Genomic DNA, 16,347 nt, shown 5'->3' on the forward strand with positions numbered 1-16,347 from the left:
TCAGGCCCACAGCAGCTAATCCCAACCACTGGGCACATCAGTATATACTGTTCATGCAGCATTAAACCTCATGTGCTTTATTAAGCAAATTAGGTAAGCATAAGGGAAGAATGTTCTGAAACCAGTTAGGCTTTGCTCTTGTTGGTTCCATACCTTTCTTTTATGCCTTTTGAAGCCATTTCTCCTTCGGCGATTCATAACCTTAATGCTGTAGAGTGCTCCCAAGATGAACAAGGCTCCAGCTATCCCCACTCCTATAGGCACCAGCATCCCAGACATGTAGCCAGCCTGCAGACAAAGAAACATGCATCAGGGTGCTGAACAGACTGGCTGGGGTCCTTGCTTCTCCGGAGTAGCAGCAGGTTTTCAGATGCTTTGCATCTTCTGTCTACTTTATTATAAAATATAATGGAATATAGAAGCTACTGTTCTTAGGAAAAAGTAGCAGTGAGAGAGGTATGACAATTTGGAGGAATATTTCAAATGCTTAAGAGTAAGTACTGAAATAAATCAGCAAGATCTAGTGGCCTCTCCAGACACTTGCATATGCACATTTGTCAACATCAGTTTCTGATGCCAGAAATATAATTTGTATTAAAGACAGATGAAAAAAAAATTTAAAAACAAACAAACAAAAAAAGACAGATGATGTTGTAAGACCGTGGGCCTTACCAAACAGCTCCAAGGAGCTGACTACAGCGAAGATCACCCGGGAGGGAACACACCGGACAAGTTGTAGAACAGACCTTTATTAGTCTAGCCAGACGGCACTCTCCAAGCACCAAGCTTAGAGAGGCACCTGGCTCAGAGCCTGAGGTCCTTCCATAGGAGACGCTAGAGGGAAGTTGGCAAGCAGAAATACAGAAGCAAAACGCAGAAGGAACGTTTACAGATTGCTCTTAAGATAACATATTCAGATATGGAGTTGGGCAAGCATGATGGAACACTATGCACACAACAGACCTTCCTGGCACAACAACAAGCACATCCCTGGAACTCGATGTCTACCTGGTGATCTGTAACAGAAGCAGACAAGTTGGGGCCCTATTACAAAATGGAGTACAAAATGGAGTAACTGTTGTTCAGTCTCACAATGTGAGTGTCTGAGAACGCCAGGACAATCAAAATGCTCTAAATTGGAAATGGCCTGAGTGGGGCTTAAAGGGGGATGAAGTTTCTCTGGAACACTGTGTTCCTTGGAGGCCAGAAGAAGGGCCTCGACTGTGGTGTCTGTCTGTCTGTCTCTCTCTCTCTCTCTCTCTCTCTCTCTCTGTCCTCCAATATGGTAAGAAAGTAAAGGTGAGATTAGCTGAAAACAAGAAGAAAAGGGCCTGCAGAGGAAAGAGAAAAGGAGGAGAGGAGGTGTTAAAGGTTGGAACAAAGGCAGAAACGACAAGGACAGGAAGAGTGCTCCTATAATGGACAGTCTGGTTTCTAAGAATGGAAAGATCTTCCCCACGGACAGGACCAAAGCTGGGACTTAGGAGAGGATTCTGAGTGTCCCCAGACCCAAAGAAAGGCAGGGATAGAAAGGGGCACAAAGATCACTCCCAGCAATGATCCTGCATGCTGGCCCAAAAGAGTGTGAAGGTATCAAACCCATGTGATGTCTTCAACATTCCCGAGGGTCACTATGGATACCTCAGTCCTAAAAGAGTAGTTTGAGCCCCATACATTCCTGGGCTTGAGAAAGTAGCTCAGGACCCAGCAAAGCCTGGGGCAAGGCCACTGTAACTGTACTGAGAACCATCCCTGCACCCTGGCTCCTAAGTCCCGTAATGGGCTAGAGGGGATGTACCAACCCAGAGGCTTTTCACAGGTTTGCCTCCCTAAAAACTGATCCAGACAAAATACATGAACAATTAAAATTTTAACAGCTGAAATAAATACTTTAGATGAGCATTACTTGGAAGAGGGAGACCATTCGTTAATTTGCCTTAAATTTCTAATAGAGCTCAAACTATTTCCTGTATCTTTCAGAATGATCCAAAAACAGAGAGAGAGAGAATAAAATTGTCCAAAAAGGCTGATGTTTGCAAATTGTGATGTTTCTCCAACATTTCTAGAGGTGAAAGGAGAAAGAGATGAGACCTTACAAAAAAGTGGCATCCTCTTCTTGTGCACAGCCTGCTCCCTCATTTACTCCCTCTGCCTTCAAGAGTCTTAAATGAGGGCAAAACATGGAAATTTTCCCATTAATCTGGGAACAATGGCATTTCTCATCAGCATACTAAGTATTTTTTCCCTGAGAAACAAAGCCCAGTCATTTTTCAACACAATAATATGCTTCACAGAAGCCCCAACTTTTTCTAAGCTCCGCTTAAGGCTTATAAAAACTGTGTAATTTTCCACATACGAAAACTGGGAAATAAAAAATTTTTTGCTGCCCTTGCCAGAAATATGGATTTCTAAAAATTAGCATTCCCAGTGCATGGCAATACAAGTCTGCATATTGAAACACGGATAATGACTGAGGTTAAATCCAGTCGATGGAGCTTTTCAGAAATGCACATCAGTGGATGATATTCAGCCTTTTGCAAGACCAACCTGACCGGCCATTGCATGCATCAGCACCCCTGCCAGACCTGCTGCTACACAGATCCTGGGCCCAGGGGGCTAAGGCAGGTGCTGAGAATCTGCATTTCTAACAAGCTCAGTGCTGCTGCACTGGTGCACACTGCAAACCGCTGCCATGCAGTGTAACCTGAGGCATTCGTTTGATGGACGCAGGACGCATTGGGTGACCGGACAAAAGGGCTGGCCTTTGTCACACAGTTTAAACTGTTACTGTGCCTCCCATTTTAAGAAGCAGTTTAGGTATTGGGAAACTGCATCACTGGGTAGCCAAGTTAGGGTCTACCTCACAAGCCTCACCAACTTGGACTTTTAACCAAGAGCTCTAGGGTTATTGAAGGTCACTCTCCTGTCCCTCAGTGTCCATTTCCCTTACTCTAGCTATAAAGCTTCTGGTTCTGGGCTGGGCACATAATAAAGATCACTGCTCCCTGCCTTCCCTGAATTTTGACATGGCCAGGTAATAAATTTCAGCAAGAAGCTGATATGTTACTGGTCCATGCAAGTCTAAGACACGGTCTGGAAGAGGGCAGCAGAGTATTTATTCCCCTCCTTAAGAATGACAGAGGGCCTCATTCTGCACTTACTTTTTGTTTTCTGTTTGTTTTGTTTTGTTTACGGTACCAGAAATTGCACACAGGGCCTTTGCTCTGAACTACACTCCTACCCCTTTTTTACTTCAAAATATAAATTGAGATAGGATCTCACTAAGTCACTAGACTGTCCAGGCTGGGCTCCCACTTGTGAGCCTCCTGCCTCAGCCGCCCAGAGTGCCGGGCTCACCGATGTGCACCAGCGTGCCTGGCTTGTACAGTACTTTCAAGGAGGAAGGAGCAGTGACAGCCTCCCCTTTCCCCTCCTTACTTCTGACTAGAATTGGACACAGTGTGTTTGCAGCTGCCATCCAGGACCATGGCATGACCTTGGGAATGAAGGCTGTAAGCAGTGCCGCAGCAGACAGAAGCAGTCTGAGCCCGTCACTGTCATTCTCCATCAGTCCTTTACTGTCATCACCAGATTAGTCCATGAGAACCAGTGGCCCAAGCCACTGTCGCGGAGGGTTGTCTGTCGTTCAGAGCTAATCTTAACCCTAACTAGTATGGAAAGACTCAACAACAAAATGAACAACTGAGAACTTTCTAGAGCTTGGATAATTCATAGAAACCCAATACAGTGGTGCCTCAGTTCACGAATTCAAGTTCACAGTTAATTCTTTCCATGATTCTGGTTGCCAACTCCATTCCACCATTCTGATTTCTGCAAATAAATAATCATGGGAAGAATTAAGTTGGCGAACTGAGGTACTACTGTCTGGAACAATTAATGAAACCAAATTGAAAGTACTGGGCTGGGGATTTAGCTCAGTGGTTCCGCCACCTGCCTGGCAAGCACAAGGACCCAAGTTCGATCCCCGGTACCAAAAAAAAAAAGAAAGAAAGAAAGTACTGGCTTGGCTGAAGAGGCCAATTTAATACATAGCTTAGTTTACATTTCTAAGGGATTCTGTGGCTTTCATCAAAGAGATAACTGTTACACTTGGAAGTAGTTTCTAAAGATGATGACTAGCAAGATTCTTACAGAGGATACGTAGGGAAGGGAGTGAGAAAAGAAGGAAGAGAGAGATACACATTCTAGGTTTGAAATGCAGACACAGCAGTGTGAGCATACATTATTTCAAGCATGAATGAAGGAGGGATATGGGAAGATTAGAATGTGTTCCTCCAAGAAGGAATCAGAAGATGTAGACATTAAATAAGACAACCACTTTGCTATCTCAACTTCATTCTTCTCCGAATTTTTTAAAAATTAAGACATACTAAAAAAAATATTCCTGAAGAAATTGGAAAAAAGAGCTGGAGAAACTTCAAAACAAGAAGAAGCAGTGACAAGGTACCAGATTTCTGAACGAAAGCTTTAGAGAAATAGAACATACTAACTTTCCTAAAGCTGCACAAATTTTTAAAGAGAATGATGAGAATATTCAGGTAATTAAGTCTGCAGCAGCAAACTTTAGAGCAATTATATGCCAAAATTTATTTCTTAAATGTTTTTGTCCTTTTTGGTAATTCAGAAGGATATTTTTCTACAAAAACAGTGACTTTTGGGTTCCTAGATTATCTTGATTTCCCCTGACAAATAACAAGAAGGACTACCAATGTAAATTCATGCAATTCTAAATTTACAAGTCTTCTTCACCCAAGGTTTTCTCAGTCTATCTGAGCATATCCTCTTTGGACAAATGGATCTATTATAAATACCAGAGTTGTTTTCACCTGCCTCCACAGCCTAAACGTTTTCAACACCAATTTTAATGTATATGACCACAAAACAGTCTTGTCCTCCTAAACTGCATATATGCTAAGAAGTCTTAGTGAGAAGCAGCAAAAATAACAGTGAAAATAAGTTACATAATTTTATTTGCAACTGAATGTTCCCTTTTATTCTTTACCATTAAGCTATAACTAAATATTAATAATTCAAATATGGAAAAATTGACTCCAAAGAATGAAAAATACATGTAATATCATAAATGAAATATACTGAAACTGGAAAATTGGAAGTAACTCAACATCTGAGCATTAAAAAGGTTTCAATTTTGGGCCGGGGATTTAGCTCAGTAGTGCTGCCGCCTGCCTCGCAAGCACAAGGTCCCGAGTTCAATCCCCGGAACAAAAAAAAAAAAAGGTTTCATTTTAACTGAAACCCCACTTAAATCTGATCTGGGTTATGCTAATGGAATCTGACTTGGCCACACCAAGGAATCCTAACTCCATCAAATATTTTTATGAGTAATTCCAGTTTAAAATTATGAACTAACCAAAAGTGAAACTCTGGAAAGGGTTTAAAGTCAAAAGAAAATGAAAATATGAGCCTGGGAGGAAGTTAATATTGTCAGTCACTACCTAGGCAGAATTAATACCAGAGAAAAATATTTTTCCACCGCTGGTTGTCCAGATGGGTCAGCTCATTAACACTTGGTGGGAAGCAGCACTATGATAAGCTACATACCTACTTTCTTAGCTCACAGTGGGACAAGAAATGCCAGACAGAACTGGATAGCACTGTGAAATTCTCTAAAAGAAAGTCCACCTCGGTATCTTAAGGATATTATTCAGTGGCACACACCAACCAAGATAAATTCTTTTACCTTTGTAAGTATGAATGGTGCTATGAAGAATAAGGTGCCTCCTGTGTTCTACAGAAAGGAAGTTAAAGGGGAAGTCTTTCTTACTGGGCACCTGGAAGGGGCCCTATATGTTTGCACAGAGAAGCAGAATCAGAACAACAAAGTTCCACTACTTTAACATCTGTTTCCCAAAGGTGTATGCCCTGCAAGATAACTCCAGAAGAAAAGAAGACTTTTCTTACCTTGTCTTTGAGTTTTTCCATCCAGCTTCTCACTAGAAAAATCAGAGAATAAAATATAAATTGCCATCTTTTACTTATATTTCATAGTATTAATCTAATACATTGAAGGAATTTTTGTCCAAAATACAGTGAAAATGTCAATAGTATTAATGTAATGACAGCAATGGTCTTGCTTTTACTCCCGCTTGTTCAGAAATGCAACTGAAAACACAACCTCCCTCACATCCTTATTAGATGAGCAGAGAATATTTTTGTTTGTTAAGTGTTTTTTCATTTATTATTAAATGCTTTTGGAGGAGATCTGAGAAAACATACAGGAAATCACCTTGCAAGTATCTTGTTCATTTTTCCTCTGACATTTTCCTTTAGCCTCATTCCTCATCTCTCTTGGTTTCTAAACTCAGTGAGAATGCTGCACTTGCATAATGTCAGAGAGCAGAGAAGAAGGTAGGAGAGGGCAAAGGGCAGGGCAGGGCAGCCCAGCCCTGGCTCCAAAGAGACACACTTGCAATTGCATTTGAATATGGAGGAATTTGACCAAAGGCAAGAACAAGAAGGTATATATATATATATATGTATATATATTATACTGTATATATGCTATATATATCTTATGAATTGTACTATTCTGACAATGTAACCACTATGAATAATAAAAATAATCATCTAGCAATATTTATAAAAGCCAACTGGAAAGGACTAGATCAACTATGACATTTTACATAGATCATGATGACAATCATTTGGAAATATAGATGCCAAGAGTTAGAAGGAAGCATTAATCAAAGTAAAAACACATGTGAGAATGGCCCTGTTAAGAATGGTTTGAGGTTGGTGGGGGACATTTCACTTTTAATGTTATAACAGTGTTCAACACTGAATAAAGATTTTTTTTTCCCAGTACTGGGGATTGAACTCAAGGCCTTCCACATGCTAGACATGCACTCTACCACTGAGATACAGCCTTTTTTTAAAATTTTCATTTTTTCAGACAGGGTTTGCTAAATTGCCCAGGCTGGCCCCAAACTTGCAATCTATCTTCCTTAGTCTCTTGAGAGGCTGGAATTACAGGCATGCACCACCATGCCCAGATAAAGATTTCTTTTTTGAAGCATCAAAAAGGAGGGAAAAGACAAATATATCCTCATTTTACCTTTATTATCAAACAAAAGGAATCAATTTAAAAATCCTTCAAGATCTCTTTAAATGTTCTTTCTTCTCTGGGAGCTCCAACCAATAAAAAAAAGGAAGGGAAGAGAGTAGCAATCTTTCTTATACAGCTCAACAGTAACTACCTTAGGTTTTGTGTGGTGTATAACCTATAAAAGTTCTCTTACTGTAGTACAAAAGCAGTCAGTCAGTACATACATAAATGAGTTCAGCTGTGTTCCAGCAAGCTTTATTTGTAGACAATGAAATACAAATTTCATGTCCTTTTCATATGTCATAAATATTTTCTTTTTGGTTTTTTATAACCGTATTAAAGTGCAAAAAAAACCCCACTCTTTGCTCACTCACCATTATAAAAATAGAGGATAGGTCCCTTGAATGAACATATTTCATTCAAGAAGCTGGTACCTCCAACTTCTGCCTCCAGTAATAATATATCTGACGAAACTGACAAGGGTGCCTGCACACAGAGCTCTACCCCTTACAAAGCACATCACATCTCTCATCACTTGACCAGAAAACTGACAGCCATGACAGTCAGGTAAGATTATGCTTAGGGGAAAGATGGAGAAACTGAGCTCAGAGATCCTAAGAGACTTGCCCACAGTTAGCCAGGGAAGAGTCACTGAAATTCAAGGTTGATTTAACAATCCAGAAGCAAGACTTCCCTACCTGCAATTTCTCTTCATGATACCACCACTCTTCTCCTCCCTTGAGCTGAAGATGTGGAGACACATTTGACTCTTCAAGCTCCTCAGTTCCTGTCTCCATTCTCCCACATAAAGACCTAATCAAGACCTCCCAGCTTTGTTCTTCCCTCACAGCTTCCTCTATCACAACTGGGATTGAGACAGAGAGAGTGATGATCAATTAAGATGAAATCAGGGTGAGAGCTGCCCCCATCATAGAGGAGATGAACCTTCTGAGCCAGAATATCACTGCCCCCAGCACCAAGGAGCAGAACTGTCCCCAGCACAGAGGAGGTGAACATTCCAGAATGCTGTAGCACTGCCCCGAGAGCCTAAGCAAGCCTCATGGGCATCAGTAGAACACATCCCTTCCCCCCACCCCTTGGAGAAATTAGATGACACATAAACAAGTCTCAACACCAAACTTCCAGATCACCTAAAGCAAACCCAAAGGGGAACAAGATGGAACAAACTGATACTCAACCACCTGGATTCCCTGAACTGGCAAGAAAAGAGGATCTGGAAAAAATGAAATCAAAAATAATTTCTCAGATAACAGCAGAGATTGTGCCCAAAGTGCAAGACATGACTAATAAATTTAGAGAGGACACAGATAAAAAAATAGAGGAGCTAAGGAACATGATGGAATCCCAACATAGGAAACAAATGGAATCCATAAAACAGATGCAAACAGATTTCCATGAGATTAAAAACTCCATTGAGGAGGAGACTTCCAGTTCAGCGTGCCATAGCTCCCAGCCAGGAGGAGGCTTCCAGGTAGGCGCACCGCAGCTCCCAGCCTGAAGCAGGCATCCGGGTAGGTGTGCCACAGCTCCCAGCACAGAGGAGGCCTCCAGGTCAGCATGCCACAGCTCCCAGCCAGGAGGAGACTTCTGGGTAGGTGTGCTAAGGCTCCCAGCCTGGAGGAGGCTTCCGGGTAGGTGTGCCACAGCCTCCAGCACAGAGGAGGCCTCCGGGTTAGCATGCCATGGCTCCCAGCCCAGAGAAGAATTCCAGGTCGGCATGGCATAGCTCCCAGCCAGGAGGAGGATTCCGGGTAGGCATGCCACAGCTCCCAATGTGAAGGAGGCCTCCAGGTAGGCATACCACAGCTCCCAGCCCAAAGAAGACTTTCAGGTCAGTGCTTGCAGCCAGAAGGAGGCTTCCAGGTAGGCATGCCACAGCTCCCGGTGTGAAGGAAGCCTCCGGGTTGGAAGGCTATGTCTCCCAGCCTGGAGGAGGCTACTGGGTAGGCGTGTCACAGCTCCCAGGATGGAGAGGCCTCTGGGTCGGTGTGCCACAGCTCCCAGGGTGGAGGAGGCTTCTGGGTAGGTGTGTCACAGCTCCCAGCACAGATGAAACAACCAGGTCAGTGTGCCACAACTCCCAGGGTGGAGGAGGCTTCTGGGTAGGTGTGTCACAGCTCCCAGCACAGATGAAACAACCAGGTCAGTGTGCCACAGCTCCCAGCACAGAGGAGGTGAGCTGTGTGAGCATGAGGAACCCCCTCCCCCATCAAAATGAAAAGACAGATAAACAAGCCTCAGAACCAGATTTCCAGATCACCTAGAGCAACCCCAAAGGGAAACTAGAGGGAATACTCTGATACTCAACAACCTGGATTCCTTGAACTACCAAAGAAAGAAGATCTGGAAAAAATAAAATCAGAAATAATTTCTCAAATAGAGAAATAGCATAGATTGTGGCCATAGTGCAAAACATGATTAATAAATCTAGAGAGGACACATGAAAAAATGAAGGATCTGAGGAACATGATGGAATCTCAACACAGGAAACAAATGGAATCCATAAAACAGATGTAAACAGATTTCCAGGAGATTAAAAACTCATTAAAACTCTACACAGCAGAATGAACCAATGTGAGGACAGAATTTCAGATATAGGAGATAAGATTGCAATTAGTGACCAGGAAAAGAAAAAATTCTTTAAAATTATAAGGAACCATGAGAAAACAATCCAGCAGAAGCTAGATGATGCAAAGAAGAATAACATAAGACTGATTGGGGTCAAAGAAGAAACAGGAGAGAGTGAGGATGACATAAAAAAACTGTTCACAGAAGTGATGGCAGAAAACTTCCCAAGCAGGGGGAAAGAATTTGACCTACACATAAGTGAGGCATATAGGACTCCAAATAGCCTTGATCAAAAAAATCTACACATAGGCATATAATTGTTAAAATTCCAGTAACCTAACGGAAGAACAAAATTCTACAAGCAGTGAGAGAAAAGAAACAAATCACATACAAAGTAAAGCCCATCAGGATCACAGCAGACTTCTCAATGCAAATCCTCAAGGCAAGAAGAGCTTGGAGTGAAGTGTTTCAAGCCCTAAAGGAAAACAACCTCCAACCCAGAATGATGTACCCTGCAAAACTATCTTTTGAAATTGATGGTGAAATAAGATAGTTTCATGACAAAGAGCACCTTAGGAACTTCATGGATACCAAAACAGTACTTCAAAAAATTTTAGACAAAATCCTAGAAAAACACAACAAGGATCACAACCCCAGGAAGAAGAGCAGAATGAATCCACTGGACAAGTAAGAAATTAAAAGCAAAGGGAGAGGATCAAACAAAAAGGAAAAGTCAGGCAATGATAACTCCATATGTATCAATTATAACCATCAATGTTAATGGTCACAACTCACCAATCAAAAGAAACAGACTGGCAGAATGGGTCAAGAAGCGAGATCCAGCAATATGCTGCATACAAGAAACACACTTAATTCAAAAAGAAACTGATACACTGAAACTTAAAGGGTGGAAAACAATATTCCATGCTATGAAAGTCACAAAAAAAGCAGGAGTGGCTATCCCCTTTGCAGATCAACTGGATTTCAAACCCACAATGATTAAGAGAGACAAAGAAGTACACTATATCCTTGTAAAGAGAACAATCCAAGATGACAATCATAAATATCTATTCACCAAACACTAGTGCACCCAAATATATAAAACAAATACTAACGGACATGAAAAATGATACAAGGACTAATACAATAGTAGTGTGGGACCTCAATAACCCACTGTCACAAATACGTAGTTCAACTAGACAAAAAACAAGCAACGAAATACTAGAAGTCAATCAAACTCTTGAACATATGAACTTAACAGATGTTTACAGAGTGTTACACCCCACAAAATCAGAATAGGCATTCTTTTCACCTGCACACAGGTCATTCTCCAAAATAGACCACACAAGTGCTCACAGAACATATTTAGGTGAGTGCAAAGGAACTGAAGTTATACCCTGTATATCATCAGACGACAGTGTGATGAAATTGGAGATCAACAGCAAAAGAAACTGAAAAAACATCATAAACACATGGAAATTGAACAACACATTTCTGAATAACCAATGGGTCACAGAGGAAATTAAAGAAGAAATCAGACAGTTCCTTCAAATAAATGACAATAACAACACAACATATCAGAATCTATGGGACACAATGAAAGCAGTATTACGAAGGAAATTCATAGCAGTGAATATGCATATTAGGAAAACAGAGCGAACCCAATTAAACAACCTGACCCTGAACCTCAACCTTCTAGAAAGAGAAGAGCAGGACAAACTAAAGCTCATACAAGGGAGGAAATTACAGAGATCAGGGCAGAAATCAATGCAATGGAGACTAAGAAACTGATAAAAAAAAAAAATCAGTGAAGCCAAGAGTCGCTTCTTCAAAAGAATAAACAAAATTGATGAATCCTTAGCAAATCTTATCAGAAAAAGGAAAGAAAAGGCCCCAATCCATGCAATTAGGAAAGAAAAGAGTGAAATTACAACAAACCAGCAGAAATCCAGAGGATCATCAATACCTACTTCGAGAACCTATACGACAATAAGATGGAAAACACAAAAGAAATGGACAGATTCCTAGACAAGTATGAATTACCAAAGTTGGACTAAGAAGACTTAAAAAATTCTAAACAACCCAATATCATTCAGTGAAAATGAAACTGTAATTAAAAACATACCAACCAAGAAAAGCCTGGGTCCTGATGGCTAAACCGCTGAATTGTACAAGACATTCGGAGAGTAACTACTGCCACTACTCTTTAAATTCTTCAACAAAATTCAAAAGGAAGCAATATTCCTGAAATCATTCCTGGAAGCATGGATCACCTTGATCCCCAAAGGAGAGAAGGACCCAACTGAAAAAGAGAACTATAGGCCTATCTCACGAATGAACATAGATGCAAAAATCCTTACTAAGATACTGGCAAACAGAATGCAGAAGATCATCAAGAAGATCATACACCCTGACCAAGTGGGATTCATCCCAGGGATGCATGGATGGTTCAACATACACAAATCAATTAATGTAATACACTATATCAATAGAGCCAGGGACAAAAACCATATGATCATCTCAATACATGCAGAAAAACCATTTGACAAAATCCAACATGCATTTAAGATAAAAAGCCTACAAAAAATCGGAATAGGCGGTCTCGACCTCAATCTGATAAAAACCATCTATGAAAAACCAGCAGCCAATATCATACTAAATGGTCAAACACTGAAATCCTTCACACGAAAATATGGAAAAAGACAAGGATGTTCACTATCACCACTCCTGTTCCAGATAGTCTTGGAAACATTAGCCACAGCAATTAGATAAGAGAAAGAAATAAAAGGAATAAAGATAGGAAATGAAGAAGTCAAATTGTCATTATTTGCAGATGACATAATACTCTATAGCAAAGACCCCAAGAACTCCACCAAAAGTCTTCTAGACTTAATAACCAAATTCAGTAAAGTAGTTCAATACAAGGTCAACACACAAAAATCAATACCTTTTCTTTACATGAACAACAGACTCATTGAAACAGAAATAGGGCAAATAATTCCTTTCAAAATAGCTTCCAAAAAACTGAAATACCAAGGAATCAACCTAACAAAAGAAATCAAAGACCTCTTCTCTGAAAACTATAGCACTTTGAAAAAAGAGATTGAAGGGGATATGATAAAATGGAAAGACATCCCATGCCCCTGGATAGGAAGGATCAACATAGTGAAAATGGCCATACTTCCAAAACTGCTATATACATTCAATGCAATCCTAATTGAAATCCCAGCAGCATACTTCATAGACCTTGAGAAAACAATCCAAAAATTCATTTGGAACAAGAAGAGACCCAGAATAGCAAAAGCAATTCTAGGTAACAGAGACATGGCAGGGGGTATTAAAACCCCAAACTTGCAACTCTACTACAAAGCTACTGTGATAAAAACAACATGGTACTGGCTAAGAAACAGACCTGTGGACCAGTGGAAGAGATTAGAAGATGCAGAAACAATGCCAGACACACTGAGCCGCCTCATCTTCCACAAAGGAGCCAAACACTCTCACTGGAGGAAAGATAGCCTCTTTAATAAATGGTGCTGGAGAAATTGGGTTTCAACTTGCCAAAGACTAAAACTAGACCTATATCTCTCAACATGCACTAAACTAAAATCAAAATGGATGAAAGATCTAAATATTAAAATAGAAATGCTGAAGCACCTGGAACAGAGATTAGGTAAAACTCTTGAAGACACTGAAGTAGGAAAAGACTTTATGAACAAAACCTCAGTTGCCTGTGAACTAGCAAAAACAATCAACAAGTGGAATCTCTTCTTACTAAAAAGATTCTGCACAGTAAGAGAAACCACCAGCAGTGTGAAGAGACAACCCACAATGTGGGGAAAAATTTTCACCAGTGGTCCCTCAGACAAAGGTTTAGTATCTCGAATCTATAAAGAACATAAAAATTAGACCTCCCAAATATAAAGATCCAATCCAAAAATGGGCATCTGCATTGAACAGACATTTCTCACACAAAGAAGTAGAAATAGCAAATATATGAAAAAATGTTCAACATAACTGGTCATTCGAGTGATGCAAATTGAAACAATGCTGAGATTCCACCTCACACCAGAAAGAATGGCTGCTAGCATAACAATAACAAATAGCAATAACAAATAGCAATAACAAATGCTGGTGGGGCTGTGGGGAAATAGGAACACTGCTCCACTGCTGGTGGGAGTGTAGACTGGTGCAAGCACTGTGGAAATCAGTATGGAGATACCTCAAAGAACTAGGACTGGAAGTTCCATTTGACCCAGCTATTCCCCTGCTGGGTATCTTCCCCCAAAGAATTAAAAGAATCCTACCACAGTGATATATGTGTACCCATGTTCACAGTAGCACAGTTTGTAATAGCTAAAACATGGAAACAGCCCAAATGCCCATCAACTGGAGACTAGATCAAGAAAATGTGTTTTTTTATAAAATGGAGTACTGCTCAGCCATCAAAAATGAGAAATTAGAGACATTTATTGCTAAATCGATGCACACTGAGGTGATACTCTTACGAGAAATAAATAGGACACACAGGTGTAAATACCAAATAGTTTCTGTGGTATGAGAAACAAACTGTAAATAAGGACTAAAAGGTGTAATAGATAATGTGAAATAGGAAGAAAAGGAGCAAAGGGGAAGGGGAAGGGGTAGGAGAAAGGAAAGAAGGGAATGGAATTAATATGAGAAAATGAGAAAAAGGAAACAAAGTTTTTGTAAATAGGGAGGGATGGAGGGGTTGAAGGGAGGGCAGAGGAAGGGGGAAAAATAAGAACCAAGAGAGTATGTAAAGGTGCAAATCACCAATGATGAATGTCATTATATTGTACACCTAAAATGTACCAATAAAAGGATATACAAAAAAACTCCAGTGAAAGTTTTCACAGCAGAATGAGCCAATGTGAGAACAGAATTTAAGATTTTGAAGATAAGATTGCAATTAGTGACCAGGAAAAGAAAAATTGCATTAAAATTGTGAGGGATCACAAGAAATCAATCCAGAAGCTGTTACACTATGCAAAAAAGAATAACATAAGACTGATGGGAGTCAATGAAGAATCATGAAAGAGTTCAGATGACATAAAAAAAAACTGTTCACAAAAGTCATGGCAGAAAACTTCCCAACCAGGGCAAAAGAACTTGACATACAGACAAGGGAGGCATATAGGACTCCAACTAGCCTTGATCAAAAAAAATCTACACATAGGCATATAATTGTTAAAGATTCCAGAAATACAACAGAAGAACAAAATTCCACAAGCAGTTAGAGAAAAGAAACAAATCACATACAAAGGAAAGCCCATCAGAATCACAGCAGACTTCTCAATGCAAACACTCAAGGCAAGAAGAGCTTGGAATGACATATTCCAAGCCCTAAAGGAAAACATCTTCCAACCCAGATTGATGTACCCTGTGAAACTATCTTTCAAAATTGATGGAGAAGTAAGATACTTTCATGACAAAGAGCACCTTAGGAACTTCATGAATACCAAATCAGCACTCCAAAAAATCTTAGACAACATCCTAGGAAAAGACAATGAGGATCACAACCCCAGAAAGCACAGCAGAATGAATCTATCGGGCACAACAAAATATTAAACACAAATGGGAAGAATCCAACAAAAAGAAAAAGTCATGACAATGATAACTCAATACATATCAGATATAATCATCAATGTTAATGGTCTCAATTCACCAATCAAAAGAAACAGATTGGCAGAATGGATCAAGAAGCAAGGTCCAACAAGATGCTGCATACAAAAAACAGTTAATTAAAAAAAAAACAAAAAAACCTCAGACTGAAAGTTAAAGGGTGGACAACAATACTCAATGCGACAGGAACCTGAAAAAAAAGGAGTAGCTATTCTCTTTGAAGATCAACTGGATTTCAAACCAACTCTGATTAAGAGACAAAAAGAAGGACACTACATCCTTGTAAAGGGAACAATCCAAGAGTAAGAGATGACACTCATAAACATTTATGCACCAAACACTAGTGTACCCAAATATATAAAACAAATACTACTGGACATGAAAATTCAAATGAGCAGAATACAATAGTAGTGGGGGACCTCAACAGCTCAATGCCACAAATAGACAGATCAATTAGACAAAAAATAAGCAATGAAATACTAGAAGTCAATAAAACTCCTGAACAATAGAACTTAACACATGTTTACAGAGTGTTCGACCCCACAAAATCGGAACACACATTATTTTCAGCAGCACACAGGTCATTCTCCAAAATAGACCACATACTCGCTCATAGGACATGTTTAAGTAAGGGCAAAGGAAATGAAGTTATCCCCTGTATATCATCAGACCATAGTGCAATAACACTGGAGATCAATAGCAAAAGAAACCACAAGAATTTCATAAACACATGGAAATTGAACAACACACTTCTAAATAACCAATGGGTCACACAGGAAATTAAAGAACAAATCAGACAATTCTTACAATCAAATGACAATGACAGTACAACATATTGGAATCTATGGAACACAATGAAAGCAGTCTTGCAAGGGAAATTCATAGCAGTGAATAATCATATTAGGAAAACAGAGCGAGCCCAATTAAACAACCTGATGCTGAACCTCAAGCTTCTAGAAATAGAAGAGTAGGACAAACCCAAAGCTCATGCAAGGGAGGAAATTATAAAGATCGGGGCAGAAATC

The 16,347-nt window shown here is 40.0% G+C and overlaps 1 protein-coding gene across 4 annotated transcripts in view; it reads right to left on the reverse strand.

The window, feature by feature from the left end:
- Armh4 (armadillo like helical domain containing 4) overlaps window positions 1–16,347 on the reverse strand; it is a 186,041-nt gene that overhangs the window by 6,779 nt on the left and 162,915 nt on the right. For all 4 annotated transcript variants that reach the window (XM_021249211.2, XM_004871096.3, XM_087210145.1 and 1 more), the window contains 2 exons: window positions 5,944–5,975; window positions 154–288 (listed from right to left, as the gene is read on the reverse strand). In XM_021249211.2, the coding sequence (XP_021104870.2) occupies window positions 154–288; window positions 5,944–5,975 (167 nt within the window). The remainder of the gene's footprint in view (window positions 1–153; window positions 289–5,943; window positions 5,976–16,347) is intronic.

Source organism: Heterocephalus glaber, unplaced genomic scaffold, assembly GCF_053883595.1.
Source record: "Heterocephalus glaber isolate CG9 unplaced genomic scaffold, H.glaber_assembly_v1.0 deba00001118, whole genome shotgun sequence".
In the NCBI taxonomy this organism is placed as follows: Eukaryota; Metazoa; Chordata; class Mammalia; order Rodentia; family Bathyergidae; genus Heterocephalus; species Heterocephalus glaber.